At 40.8% G+C, this 14802-nt stretch overlaps 1 protein-coding gene across 1 annotated transcript in view; it reads right to left on the bottom strand.

The window, feature by feature from the left end:
• SLC9A4 (solute carrier family 9 member A4) overlaps nucleotides 1-14802 on the bottom strand; it is a 38761-nt gene that overhangs the window by 7943 nt on the left and 16016 nt on the right. The window contains exons 8-11 of the mRNA XM_020784043.3: nucleotides 11832-11993; nucleotides 6658-6754; nucleotides 4883-5014; nucleotides 1017-1107 (exon numbers count right to left, since the gene is read on the bottom strand). Coding sequence (XP_020639702.3) covers nucleotides 1017-1107; nucleotides 4883-5014; nucleotides 6658-6754; nucleotides 11832-11993 — 482 coding nt within the window. The remainder of the gene's footprint in view (nucleotides 1-1016; nucleotides 1108-4882; nucleotides 5015-6657; nucleotides 6755-11831; nucleotides 11994-14802) is intronic.

A 14802-nucleotide genomic window follows, 5' to 3' on the forward strand; every position in this document is an offset into this window, starting at 1 on the left:
TTGTTGTGCCAGAGAATGAGACTTTCACCATTACAGGATCTTATGATCAATACACAGAATGTTCCAAAGCAGCGTCTATCCTTTGGCACAGTAAATGCTGGTCACGGAGGTTTGGGAAAAGCTGTAGCTCAAGTGAAAGAGCGCAGCATTTACATATTGAAGATCCCAGACCTCCAGAGCTGAGCAAGGTACTTTTAAGAGTGTAAGAAAAAGGAATATAATAATACAAGTAGATCTTTAAAACAACATAGCATGAGGATAACAACATACTGGAGCAACCATAACTGAGCAATAGTAGGATGATACTAGTTATGGATGGCTCTAGCCTGTCTTTTTTATTTGCTTTTGGTTTTTTTAAGTAACTTGAACAAGTCTGGGAGGTCCAATTCTGCTATGTCCAAGTGGAACTCAGAAATAAATCCTGGAGAGTTGGTGCCTATCAGTGAAGACAGTACTAGATGAATCAATGATTTGATTTGTTGTAAGAAGCCATTCTGTGCTCTTATAGCAGGGCTATCTTGTTTTCATACCTTGGTATGCAATCCGCTGGACCATGCACAGGGATCGACAATTGGGTGGTACCTAACTGAGCCTGAGTTAGACCATCAACTAATAGATATGTATGTATGGTAGAAATAATAATAGTTAAGAACACCTCTTTAACATATCCTTGGGCTAAAGGCCCAGCCAAACCTGTAAAGGCTGAAAACGAATCCTCCACAGTTTCAAAATACTAAAATTGCACAAAAGTTTTGGTTTTGTATTTGCACGCATGATGACTGGGGTGTGACCGTAACCATTGCAATGCCACTTTCCCTTCCTCTCAATCTAGAGTGTATTTCTCAAATGAAAGTACTGAGCTCAGGATTCCAGTGGGTGCAATCCTATTGAGCAAGAGTCATCCATCCCAGATCCAAAATCACTTTTACTGGAAATGAACATTTGCAGCCTCTTAAGTATCACCAACTGTAATGCCAAGTAGGAACAATTGACTAAATTTAATCCAAAACCATTACCTGAGCAATTTTCATGATTCCTAGCTTCTCTCCTAGTGTGTCCAGCATAGCCAAAAGGTAGTGACAAATAACGTACAGTCTTAGTGGAAGCCTGTGGACAAAGAGATGTTGGACAGGGTGAGATGCACCTACCTGAAACCTCTTCCTCCCTCAGAAGCCCACTCACCCACTAAGATCTATAAGAAAAGACCTTCTCTAGGCACCACCACCTTCAGAGGCAGGGACACAGAGACAGCCTCGTGTTCTGCTTTCAAGGCTGAAAACTCATTTAGTTATGTTTTGACATATATAACATATTGCTTGAAATTCTGTTCCACAGCGATGCAGATGCGGTATGGGGAAAAAATCACATAATGCAGATGCAGTAAGAAAAAAATCATGGCAGGACAGAAGTAACATCCGCACAGCACTTCTCCAGGTTTCTCAAGCAAGTCATGACATGAAGTATGTCATCGATTGTACAATCAAATTGTGCAATGCTGCCTGTCTGGGTGTAATCCCAGCACACTTGCCTTATGCCAACTTCAATAGGCTTTCAGTCATTGGTTTTTAACCGCATGTTTGTTTGTTTAAAAAATGGTGGTGCAAAATACCTTGGGTTCTTCTGAGAGAAAGGTGAAATGGAAATCAAATTATGTAAATGCATATTTATATCTTGTGTTTAACCAGAAATTTGTACATATGTATTGGCTACTTTGAGAATTTTGCAGAAAAAGTCTATAATGCATATATAGTTTTGAAGGTGTACATGCAGTGCATGGATTGTGAGTTGTACCAGGTACTTCTGTCTCCTACCACGTCCCTATTGTTTTGTGGTTTGCCTGATCAGTGCGCTTCTGAGTTCTGGGTAGATAACAAAGAAGATTTTCCCCAAGCCTCAGATGAGTGGATCCCTCCTATACAAGGCTCCAGGAAACGGGTTGAGCAAGTCATGCTAAAACATTTCCAAATAATATTTCTGTTATACAACCACAAGTATTTAAAAATATGTGAGAGAGATCTTCAGAATATGGTATATCAGCATGGTACGCATGAGAGTAGAGATTGGCTACAGAGCCAGATTGGAGTAGGAAGCATCTGGTCACTTTTTCAAGAATGAAAGTGGAAAGTGCACACGGGGAATGAAAGGGGAAGAACATGACCTTCAAGTTTGCATCAACAGGTGTGGCATAATTTATAAACTGCTGTGATTGTGGGCAAAGTAGCCATGCACAGGGCTACAGTCTACAAACACCACTGGAGCTGGCTAATTGGAGCTGGCTAATTATAACAAGCAGAAACAAATGAGGTCATTCCCCAATTAGAGAGAACAGGTAAGACACTTTGGCAAGAATCCACGCCTCTGGCTTGGGAAAACAGATTGCAAGGAATAACACCTACTTGGAATAGTTCACATTTCTATTATAAATAAATAGTGAGCCTAACTTTTCTGTGAATTTACTTTCCTTAGCTTCTGCCTTTGTAGCCACAGGAGACATATATAACATATTGCTACAAAGGCAGAACCCGGACAAGACGGAGGTCTTGAGTGTGGGTGGTCCTTCCATCAGCGGTTTGGGTGACTCCCTTTCTTTTGGGGGGGTCGACCCTCACCGCAAAGAGCAAGGTTCGCAGCTTGGGGATACATCTGGACCCGGCACTTACCATGGAAACCCACCTATGGCAGATTGCTCAGCTGTGACCATATCTTAATGGGGGGGGGGTCCTCACTACTCTTGTCCATGTGCTTGTAATCTGGAGATTAGACCATTGTAATGCACTCTACGTGGTGCTGCCTTTGGGATTGATGCGGAAACTTCAGATGGTGCAAAATGTGGCAGCCAGGCTACTTAGTGGAACAAGAAAATCCCAGCATATCTCTCCCATTCTGGCTGCTTTGCACTGGTTGCCCATTCGTTTCCGCATTGATTTCAAAGTTTTAATGATGACGTATAAAGCCCTAAATGGTTTGGGACCTTGATACCTGGCAGATCGCCTTCTCCCACCCAGGTCTACCCGAATCACTCGACAAAGCCAGCAGGGACGGCTGAGGGGCCTTATGTCGAGAGAGGCCCGGAAGGAAAGAACAAGAAACTGGGCCTTCTCAGTGGTGGCCCCTCGGTTGTGGAACATTCTCCTAACGGAAATCCGCCTGGCTCCATCGCTGGGCGTTTTTAAAAGCCATTTAAAAACTTGGCTCTTTAGGCAGGCCTTTCCTCCAGTCAATTAATTGATCTTTCTTTCTCAATTATCTCATCTTGATAATCTATATATGCACCTGTTAGTAGGTTTTATTATAATGTATCTTATTGTATCATATTTTATTTTATTGTATTTTATTACTCCTGTAAGCCACCCCGAGTAGACTTTGTCTAGAGGGGCGGGGTATAAGTCCAAATAAAGTAAAGTAAAGTAAAGGAGGGAGGAGTGCAGGTGCTTTCAAGTTTCAAAGAGAGGTCAGAACAGTAGTGGAAGACCAGGTTTATAAAGAAAAAAGAACACAGCAAATGATCAGACTGGAAAAGATACCTTACTTTTAATTGACCATTTGTTCTACATGTCAGAACTCCATTCCCTGAAATAAAGGGGCTTCAGGTTGAACCAATATTTTGAAGCCTCATTTATTTCAAGGGGAAAAGAATCACTAATCATGGTAGCCTCTTTAGGTTATAAAGAGCTGGAAGATGTTCCACTCCTGCTAACTGGGCTTGGCCACTTACAAGGCAGAAATTCACACTGCATCTATAAAATCCAACCCCTTCGGCGGGGGTAGACACATCCCTTTTCCTGCCATGGGCCATATTTACTCTGAAGTAATGAGCGATGGCGCAAATGTTAGCAATAGATAGCACTGAAGCCAGCAGTGAAGAGGCAGAGCCTGAAAAACATTAGGTTTTTGGACTACAGCCCTCAAGGGCCATGTTAGGTGGCAGATCCAAAGATCTGTGGGTAAAAAGAGAGAGAGAACTTTCCCAGGGCTGATGATAGGACAGCCCAACCCATGAGAAGTTCCAGTCCTTCCCCTTTGGAAGTAGTAGATCTTCTTGAAAGCAAGGTGTAAAGCCCTGCACAAATGCCCCTCCATCACCCTCCACAGAAACCCATAGCAGGGCCCCTTGCCCCTTGATTCAGCCCCCAAAATGGGTGCTGGGAAAGAGAAGTGGACATCTTTCCATTTCCAGTTTCATTTTTTCATGGAGACGACTGCCTCTCTGGGGATCCATACAGTCTGTGGTGTGACCTGGATGCTAAAAATCAGCCCCCTAAACCTTCAGCATTTGCTTACCCCTGCTTGATATTTGAAATCTTGCAAAACATGAAATACATAAATGTCTCAAATATTAGAGATAGAGGTATATCCACTGCTCCTAAGATTCAAATATGACTGAAATTGAAACTAGAGTTGGCCCATTGAGTCAGCAGGGATTTTGTGAATCAACATCTGTGTAAGTTCCATTGATTCAATAGGTCTACTGTCATTGTAACTTACTATTGGATTTCAGTCAATGTTTCAACTTTCTAAAAAAGAATTATTTTTACAGGCTTTCCAGAACAAGCTTCATTCGCTAAAATAAAGCACAGCACTCATTGTTAACTCTGAAGAAGAAAATGGTGGGCAGAATGAGTTCTACACACACACACACACACACACACACACACACACACACACACACACACACACACACACACACACACACACACACACACACACACACACACACACACACACACACACACACACACACACACACACACACACACACACACACACACACACACACTGCAATGCCACAAAGAACCTTCACCTTGCTACTCCTTCAAGAAAAAAAACATGGATTAAAAAAAAACATGAATATGGAGACAAGCCCTGCTTGTGTAAGTGGTACCTGCCCTCCCCGTGGTAAGCTGCACCCTTTCCTCACAGTCTGCCTCAGGCTTTGCTGGCGCCGGATCAGGATTTCTTTGGCTTGTTCCTCAGTTGTATCTGCAGAAAGGTTGTACCTGTTGTACGACAGAGTCTGGGGGAAAAAAAGAGTTTTCTTTGATTTCCCCTCCACACACAAGGAACAAATTAATGTGCATATTTGCCTGTTCTATCTACTAATGGTTCTTCAACGGTGGGTCCTTCAGCAGCCAGACATCACCACTGGCACACATGACGAAAGCATAAGCAAGCTTGGGGAGTGCCACAGGTTAGAGGGGGAAAGCACAGAAGGGACAGGGAAAGATGCTCATCTGATCAAATCCTGCTCTGTGTCATATGGTCAGTGAGGGGAAATTACCACCCCACAGGCAAACTTTCTGTTCTCGAGTATACAATCAATTTAAAACATATTTTGGGCCACTACAGAACACCAGCAAGTAAAATAAAAAGCAAAAGCTAAAATAATTTTTAATAGAAAAAAAAGATGTGGGGGTACAGGGTCACCAGAATATATGAGGGAGGTGTGTGTGTGTGCATCCCCCGCCGAGGTCTGTTTATATTGTCACAGATTATTAAGATATAGCAGGGAATACGTCACCTTCAGGTAAAAACAGATGTGCAGTTCTGACCTATGACAACCCTTTCCAAGATTTTCTACATTGGGAGTGGTTTCTCATTCTCTTCTTCCGGGGGCACTCTTCGACTGTGCAACTTGCCCAAGGCTAGACAGACTGGCTGTTCGAAGAGGAGGCACAGCGAGGAATTGAACTCCCCACCTCTCAGACTGCTTCCTATACGTAAGCTACAGGTTATTCATTCAGCTACTTTTCTTTTGTTGGTGGCCAAAATAAATATATAAATAGAGCCCAACATTACACATCGTGGTCTGCAATTTCCTACTCCATATCCATGAATGCTTTCTACAGCTACGACAAACGTCAGTTTCTATATGCTTACAACAAGGTTTGAAAAGTTGAAACTAAGTTCTTTTGTAAGCCGGTTGGGATGCATTACAACCAAAGACCACAGCAATTCTTGCTGAGGCACCTTAAAGGCAAACAAATTCCTTACAGGAAAGGGCTTTGCGGGTTACAACCTCAGCTCCCTGAGAGTTTAAGCTGTTCACACATATATTTCTTTGGCCTTTAAAGTACCACAAGCTTCTTTGTGGGTTTTGGTGCAACAGCTCATGTGGAAACCATTCCAGGCTTGTCTCTTCAGCAAGGGACGTCTGCCCCCTAGTGCTTGTCTCTGGAATCTCCCTCCTGCCTCCTGCCTTCTTTTTTTGTGTGGCAGGGGGTCACAATAAATGTAAAGACTGGTGTCTTCTTTTTCACTGTTTTTAAAAGTCACTATTTAGAACTATAACTACAGATTCGTCTGGTAGGTGGCTCGGGTTATTCTAGAAGTTATAGCCCCCGAAAGAAACTCTTTTTTCCCCTTTCGTGCAGCAGGGCTGTGGAGTAAGTACAGCAAATGCAAATATTGAATTTGGGGCAGCACTAAAAAACAGTCACAAACAGAAATGAAGAACATAGTCACTATGGTTTCAAATCCATGCCTTTCTATACTGCTATTGTGTTGCTGAGGCTCAACCACATATGTTAGCCTATGGTCAATAATGATGCTTCAATTTAGTTGCTCCAGACTGCTGTTGAGGTGTTCAACAGTGCAAACATAAGCTTTTCTTCTAACTTTACGAAATATGTTACTTAAATTAAAAACACACGCACACACCCTTTGTCTCACTTGATACAGATTGTGTGCCAGTATGGCCTGCATGGACGCCACCTCTTCAGGGGAAGGTCTATGCACTCTTTGCTTTCTATGCCTCCTGCAAACAGAAAGAAAGGCAAACATTACACCAACTACATCAAAAGATCAACAATTATTTCTATCCAGCAGTTCTAGGTACACCCTATTATAGGTGTATATTAAATGACGTCTAAGAAAGCAGAGTGAATATTAATCCTTAAATCAAAACGCTATGCCGTTGATCTCTTTGTAGTATGCAATTGTGTGTGAAAATGCCAATGCATAATTATATGCTTTTGCTGTTATTAGATAAATCGATGGAGCAACTGCAACACAAAACACATTTCAAAATTATAAAATTAAAAATAGACATCTATATAAAGTTCGAACACATGCAAAAGTTACATTTTGAACTACAGTTCCCAGAATCGTGCAGCAAGAGTCATGGAGTTATGAAAATTCTCTTTAAAAACTAACTTTTCTACGCCTGATAAAATCCACATGTGCAGTGTCTACAGTTCACATAGAAAATATTTCTTTTCACAAAACCAGCTGCCAACATATTCAGAGTGATAAAACTTTTCATTTAGTTACGGTGTGACTGCACAGTGAGGGAAATGTAAATTCATTTGCATTCACTCACTGTGAAGTTGAATGAGAGAAATTGGGTTTCCCTGGTCTGTTCTCATTAACTGGCCACACAAGGAAGGAGGAAGGAAACCTTGTCTGCAGCTTGTTTGGAGCTCTAGTATAGCCCTATAGGGGGAGCATTGGCAAGGGAACAACCTAATAAGCTGTAATCAAGAGTTTTCTCCTCTCATTTCATTGTCTCATTACCTTTTTTTTAAAGAAAAGTCTTGGCAATGGAGAGATTTTACTCTCTGTTCCCATGAGAGGGTGCTGGCACAGCAGCTTTTCTGCACTGATTCAAGTGATCACATTGTCTGAACTGCTGCAAATGGATCTATTTTTCTAAAAAAAAAAGTAGAAGTGGCAGAGGCAAAAATTACACGTGTGTTGGTGGTGACTCTGGGCTGATTCATATTTCCTTTCGCCTTATATGGTCAACATTTCAAAAAAAATGAATTAGCTCATTCCAACCCTGGAACTCCCCCCCCCCCCCATTTTTTAAAAATCAATGTGGTTGTATGCTTAGCCAGTCTGCACAGGGCTGATTTTAACATTTCTCATGGTTTCAAGCTCCTTTTCTATATCACAATAGAACTTACCCTGGTACTCTATTGTTGCAAACAGTGAGACAGCTAAGTATATGCACCTTTCAACAGTTTTATCTGATGCCAGGCAATACAGACGGACACATCTTGTGTGCAGAACTGACTGTGCAAAACGCATTTTACATTTATTTGTGCCCTCTGTATACCACTTTGCTTCTTGATACTCAAGGAAGTTCACAAACAATTTCCAGGCAGTCTCTCATCAAGATGAGAGAGATTCAGCCTCACTTAGCTTCTGATATAGCCATTACAAAGCAATCACTGATAAACTTAATGTATCATGTGAATTTCGTGATCACTGAAATAACCAAAAGCAGTTATGTAGACATTTTGTCTAGCTATCATGATCATTAAAAACTGGTGCAGGACATACTGAGACTAGCAAACCGCTCCTGTGTATAAAAGGGTAGGTCTGGAGCACTCTTGTGTAAAAGAAGCCGTAGTGCGTAAATTGTTAGATCCACTCATTCTCTGGACATTGCTATTAAAATACCCTCAGGCTTCATGGGAACAATTAGCAACTCCACAAGCATTATGAATATAAGTTGTCATGAGGCTAAAACATGGGGGGGGGGGAGGCGGAAACTCTTTTCATGAAGTTAGCTATTAACCAGGCAACTTGTTAACAAGGCACATATCTCTTAAAGGGAGAATCAACACAGTTTCTGTTGAATAAATCCCGTCCTCTTCTTTTACAGTTGTGTTTCAAAGCTATACAGCTTATGATACAAATCTGTTTCCAAGTAAAATAAACCAGTCGTGTCAACAACAATATTTTTTTTTAAAAGTAATTGGAATCCTTTCTTTAATCATTATGGTCTGGCATTAAACAGCTTGGTGCAGGCCTTATATTTACACAATGAAAAATTGCTTCAGTGATAACATCCTCTGGTTTCTTTTGAAGTGTTTCCTAACAAACCATTCTTACTTTGATTCTATCGCATCCTATTATATATATATTTTTCTTTTAACAATAGAACTTGTTTCAGAATATGCTTTGGTAGCCATCAGAAGATGGGAAGGAGAAACGGAGGACCTTATAGGTATATAGCAATTGCAATTCTCAGATTTTATTATACCTTTTTTTTTCAAATTGTTTAAAGCTATCCCTGCAAAATGGCTTTATCTAGCATTGCCATATGTCCATGGAAGGACCAGCCTCATCAAAGTGCATGTTTGCTCAGAGACCTAAATCATAAGACTAATTTCAAAAATTAAAAAAATTAAAAAATAAATGCTGGGAATCAGCTGCCTCATACGGACCCCTGTATATTGATTTTTTTATTCTCATAATCTATTTCAGAGGTGAGACCAAGAGCATGTAGGCTGTGAAGGGATTTTTGTGGGACCTGGAGCTGTTTCATTCATTCCCAAATAGTTTTTGAGGGAAATGGAAGTGTGGATGAACCTGGCCTCCAGAAGCCTCAAGGATTCTTTGACCTCTGCAACTTTCTTTAGCTGGAAAAATAAAATTAAAGGCAGAGGGAATCTTCTTGTCATTCCTGATTTTTCTAGAGGAAATGGTGAGCCCTAGGATGGGTCCACATGTGAGGGGAAATGGCCCTGAGTCTGACTAAAATTTGCCCACCGCTGTCCTATCAGAACATTACACTTCTATATATCTGGATGTATCCAGGGGCAAGCTAGATGTGGAAAGAGTAATCATGAAAGTCCTCATACATATGAGGTATCTTACATGATGAATGTTCATGCCCACAAGATTTTTCATCTCCACCAAAGAAGTGGGATAAGAAGTGGAGGGTCAAAAACCCTTCTCAAGGTTTTTGCAACCAACACAAAATTCCTCTGTGCAGAACTACTCTGTTTAAGAAGGAAAGCACACAGAGACACACACAGAGAGCGAGTGAGCTACCTGGTTGTTCACAAAGATGCAAAGAACCCATTTGATGCTGCAGGTTTTTCTGAAGCACAGCAGCAGCCACCCCAATTTTCTACAACTTTTGTCAACACAAAACTGTCAAGTTACTAGTAGCAGAAAACATTTCGCACTCATGCAGGGCAAAGAGGGAAAGGAGAAGGCAAATCGTGACTGTGAGGACAGGACAAGTGTGAATTTAAATCCCTGGTGCAAGTAAAGACGGTATAGATTGTTTTCAAAGAAATAGCCAGGTTGGTTGGTTCAAACATATCCAAACAAAATCACAAGAAAAATTTTTTGGGCAAAAAGAGGAGGGAGAGAGAAAAGGGGCTGTTTGGGAGGAGGTGATGGGCCTTAAAAACTTGTTAATTAAAGACAAATTTCTACAAAATGTAAAGCTTTCAAATAGGGACTTGAGATTCAGACTTGAGGCTTGGGACTTGGTACCAAAGACTTGGACTTGAACTGAGACTCAGACGCAAAGACTTGCCAACATCCCTGGTGAGACTTAATCCAGTTCCCATTCAACACGTAGAATCATAGAATAGCGGAGTTGGAAGGGGCCCATAAAGCCATCGAGCCATCCAACCTCCTGCTCAATGCAGGAATCCAAATCAAATTATATCTGACAGATGGTTGTCTAATTTTCTCTTGAATGCCTACAGCGTTGGAGTACTCACCATTCCCTAAGGTAATTGGTTCCATTGTCACATTGCTCTAACAATTAATAAGTTTTTGCTGATAAACCGCCTAAATCTGGCTTCCTGTAGCTTGAGCCCATTATAACGTGTCCTGCATTCTGGGATGATTGAGAACAGATCCTGACCCACTTTCGTATGACAGTCTTTCAAGTATTTCGAAAATGCTACCATATCTCTCCTCAGTCTTCTTTTCTCAAGGCTAACCATGCCTTCTGATCCTACATGTTGTAGGATCAGATGATACTGGGTTAATTCCAAAGCAATATTGGCATACCTGGATGCTCCTGAAATCAAGGCAATTTAATTAGCCAAACCATGGAATGGCAAATAGCCAAGGAATTCTGGGAGCTGTAGTCCCCAACAGCAACTTTTCCAAGCCTGCATTGTGACTCACTTTTCAGTTCCTTGGTTAGTCATGATGACCAGGGGCATGGAAAAGTTACTAATTTGGCTACTAAAATTTACCATCCGGGAGCCCCGCCCTGCTCACAACACAGTCACACGAAAGAGCCCCTCGATCATCTCCAGTTGATAGACTTTGCTAGTTATAAGACTGCATTTGCAGCTCCTCCAGCTGTTGCCTATTGTGATCTTTTTGTTTTATGTTTTGTTTTTATAGAGCTTCTTGTAAGAAATATGGCTGAATCCATGAAAGAAAATATTTCTGATAGATTTCTTAACCAGCTGAATTTTTTATGGATAACAAGTCAATTCCCATTCCCATCCCAAACTACTGTATCAAGAACTCTTCATTTTATTTTATTTTTAGTCTATATGTCTGCTTCAACAAACACACATGCTCAAAAGATGTTACTTAGCTTCTGACAGGTTCAAAGGATGCAAAGATCTTACTTGAGTAGAGAGGGAAGCATTGGGGTTTTTTTCCAGGCCAATTGGCACGGGATGATATGATTATCTAGAAAGTCGTTCATTCACTCATTCATTTGATAACTCTCCTCCCCTTTTCATATAAATGGAATGCTGGAACTGTTCACAACTAAGTAATGAAACTTTAATTCTTTCTTCTACAAATGTCTCAGAGTGAGTTACAGAGACTTTAAGTGTCAGTTAACGAAAAAAGGGTGGACTATCTGGAGAACTTGAAGCTATTCTCTGTGAGTCTCTGGACTTCTACTGCATAGCAAAAGCAACACACACACACACACACACACACACACACACACACACACACACACACACACTGCAGTGCCACAAAGAACCTTTACCTTGCTACTCCTGCAAGAAAAAAAAACATGGATTTCAACTTTCCCTCTATCTCCCATGTAACTTTTTCTTAGGTGTTAAGAAAGAAATAGCTGACAGCTAAAATGAAATACTCACAAAGAGGATGATTTGGAGGTTGCTGGAGTCACTGCCCCACTTTCTACCATCTCAATAACTTGTTTTATTTCCAATTTCTTATACAGGGAGACAAGGCTGGACTGAGGTTGCTGCTTGTGTAGTAGGACCTTCCTCAGGAATCTGTTGTCAAACTTCTTGAATCTGATCACAACAAAAATCAAAATAGTTTTAAAAATATGTCTAGCATCCTCCTCCATGTCAATTTACAGTTCATCTCTGGATCTCCTAGAGATTTTTCCATCAAGTCATTTCTAGCTTGTGGTAACTTGTGATTAAGTGACGTCTAAAAGACCCTGTTATTAATATTCCTGCTTAGGTCTTGCAAACTAAAGGTCATGGCTTCCTCTATAGAATCAATCCATCTCTCATGTTCAGTGTCCCTCTTCTCCTACTATCATAAAACTTTCCTGGCATTATTGTCTTTTCCAGTGTGACATATTTTCTCATGAAATGCACGAAGTAAAATAGCATCAGTTTAGTCTTTTTTTCTTCTTCTTCCAAAGAGAGAGCTCAGGTTTCATTTAATCTAGCAACCATTTATTTACCTAGTGAACAGGTATCTCTAAAGCTCTCCTGCAAAATCGCTTTTTTTGGAGTATAGATTCCAGAATCTCTCAGACAACATGACCATGCTGCTTAGGAGAATTCTGAGGAAATTACCCAAAAGTAACTTTTCTAAGCTTTGGCAAAGCAATGGGTTTCACTGAGCCATTCATTGTGTCTAAAGTAAGATGAACAAAGAATTGTGAACACAGAGTGAGGGGGGGTGAGGAAGGACGTCTTCTACATTCTTGGCTAGAAAAGAAATCTGGATTTTATCTACTATTTTTGTGCAAATGAAATATTTTAAGGAGCTACAACTACAAGAGTACTGTACCACTTACGATAATTATGCATATATTCAATAATAATGAAGCCAAATTCTAAATAGTCCATTAGCCTGGCTTCATTTCCGTCACAATTTCAAAGCTAAGCAATAAAGGAAAAAATAAATAGATTTTCATAACTTGAACAGAGCATTTGGAGGAACCACAACATTAGATGGGTCCCCACACGATAGGGTAGCATGGAGACATTGCTTCAAGCCATGCACAGAGCTGTAACTACACTACTCATTTTGATGATTTGCTGCCTTATTGGACTAAGCCTACATAAGACAGAAGAATGGGAAGGAATGCAAGGGTCATGGGGGTTCTCCACTGAGCTCACCTCTTTTACGTGTTGTAGTGAAATGCCAGCAGGTGACGTCATTCCTGCCTGTCCATCACAGAAGTTCAAGGGGGAGGAGCCAAGGATAGGGCAGGAGGGGCGGAGTTAGAGAGACAGTTGGAGATGTGGAATGGCAGTTAGGGTTTAGGCGAGAGAAGAAGAGGGTTGGTGAATTGAGCTGAGGGTGTTAGGAGAGGGAATTGAGAAGGTTAAACAATATTGAACAAGCAGGAATGAAATTATAAGCACAATAAGAGAGATGGTGATTGAATGTATACAGCAGTTTGGAATAAAAGTGATTGCATACATAATCCAATCCGTTTTAATACCTGATACAGTTCATGTGTGATTTACCTTTATGATTTACTTGACAATAAAAGAATATTTGTTAATCAAACCTCTGATTCCTAAGTTCAATAACCCTTAGTTGTGGCAGCACACATGTATAACAGAATTGGTATTAGGAGAATACCTGGTGGCAATTAGAAGAGAAAGGGGTGTGAACCTTTGTGGGGGCCAAAATAAACAGGGGCCACAAGGTAGATTGCCACATGTGTCCTTCTGCCTAGAGAGGAGCAGCTGAAAGTGATGTGCTTGCTTGGACACCTTCACTTAGAATGATCATGTGTATTCATCAACAGTAATTCAGGTGTGTCCTCACCCTTTCAGAAGCAAGTATCACTTGGAGTACAGCTCCCAGAATCCACATCTTTCCAGCAGCAAATCTGGGTACAGTACTCTCTGAATTTCAGCACCCTGGGTCAAAGCCCCACTCCACTTATACTACTTGAAGCTCTGTTTCTCTGCACAGGACACAAATGGCTTTTGCTTAGACCAGCATTATTTATTCTTCTATTTAGTGTTCTTTAACATAGATTTTTTTTTTAAAATAAAGTAATAAAGGAGGGCTGTTCTTTGGCTGACTATTTTCTAAAACAAATATGTACAACAACATTGTGAATAATGAATAATATTCAGTTCATCAAAAAGCCTCCATTTTATGAATGTGGGATAATGTGCTTCTGTATCCACAATTCACAATGCCAGGAAATGGCCAAATATTGCTGCACAGTATCATTGCCGGCAGAAAAAAAGGATGCCAAATTTTGCATAACCAAAGAGCAGCCTGAAAGTTGACAACACCAATGATGGCAGTCACAATGGTCTACAGGATACAATCTTGTGCTCACTACCATTCACAAAGTATAAATAGCAGAAACTATAATAAATAAGTGTTGCTTATACAGAAGCAATACATGTATGAAGGCAAGCTTTGGGAATAACCACTGCAGCCATTTTCTAGTATCCTTCCACATACAAATCTGATTTTGACAACAGACACTGTGCATCTACAAATGCTGGAAAGGCTGATCCTAAGGATAGAACCCCAAATAATGGATTCAAATTACATGGAAAGAGACTTTGCCTGAATGTTGGGGGAAACTTCCTGGAAGTAAAATCTGTTCAACAGTGGAACAGACTGCCACCATAAGTGGTGGACTTACCTTTAAACAGATGTCAAGCATACATCTTGTTTAACTGTGGATTTCTTACATTGCTAAGGGTCGGGATTCTGTACCTTTTGGGGTTCCTTGCAGTCTTACAGCTCCATGCATCGGTGTTCCGTTTGTATCCATACAAGTCCTCTGCTATTACACACAGATTGTAACAGCACACAAGTTGAACACATAGAGGCTGCATACAAAAGAAGATCCGATGGACCCACGGAAACGCAGTGTGG

The sequence above is a fragment of the Pogona vitticeps genome, chromosome 3 (assembly GCF_051106095.1).
Source record: "Pogona vitticeps strain Pit_001003342236 chromosome 3, PviZW2.1, whole genome shotgun sequence".
Taxonomy (NCBI): Eukaryota; Metazoa; Chordata; class Lepidosauria; order Squamata; family Agamidae; genus Pogona; species Pogona vitticeps.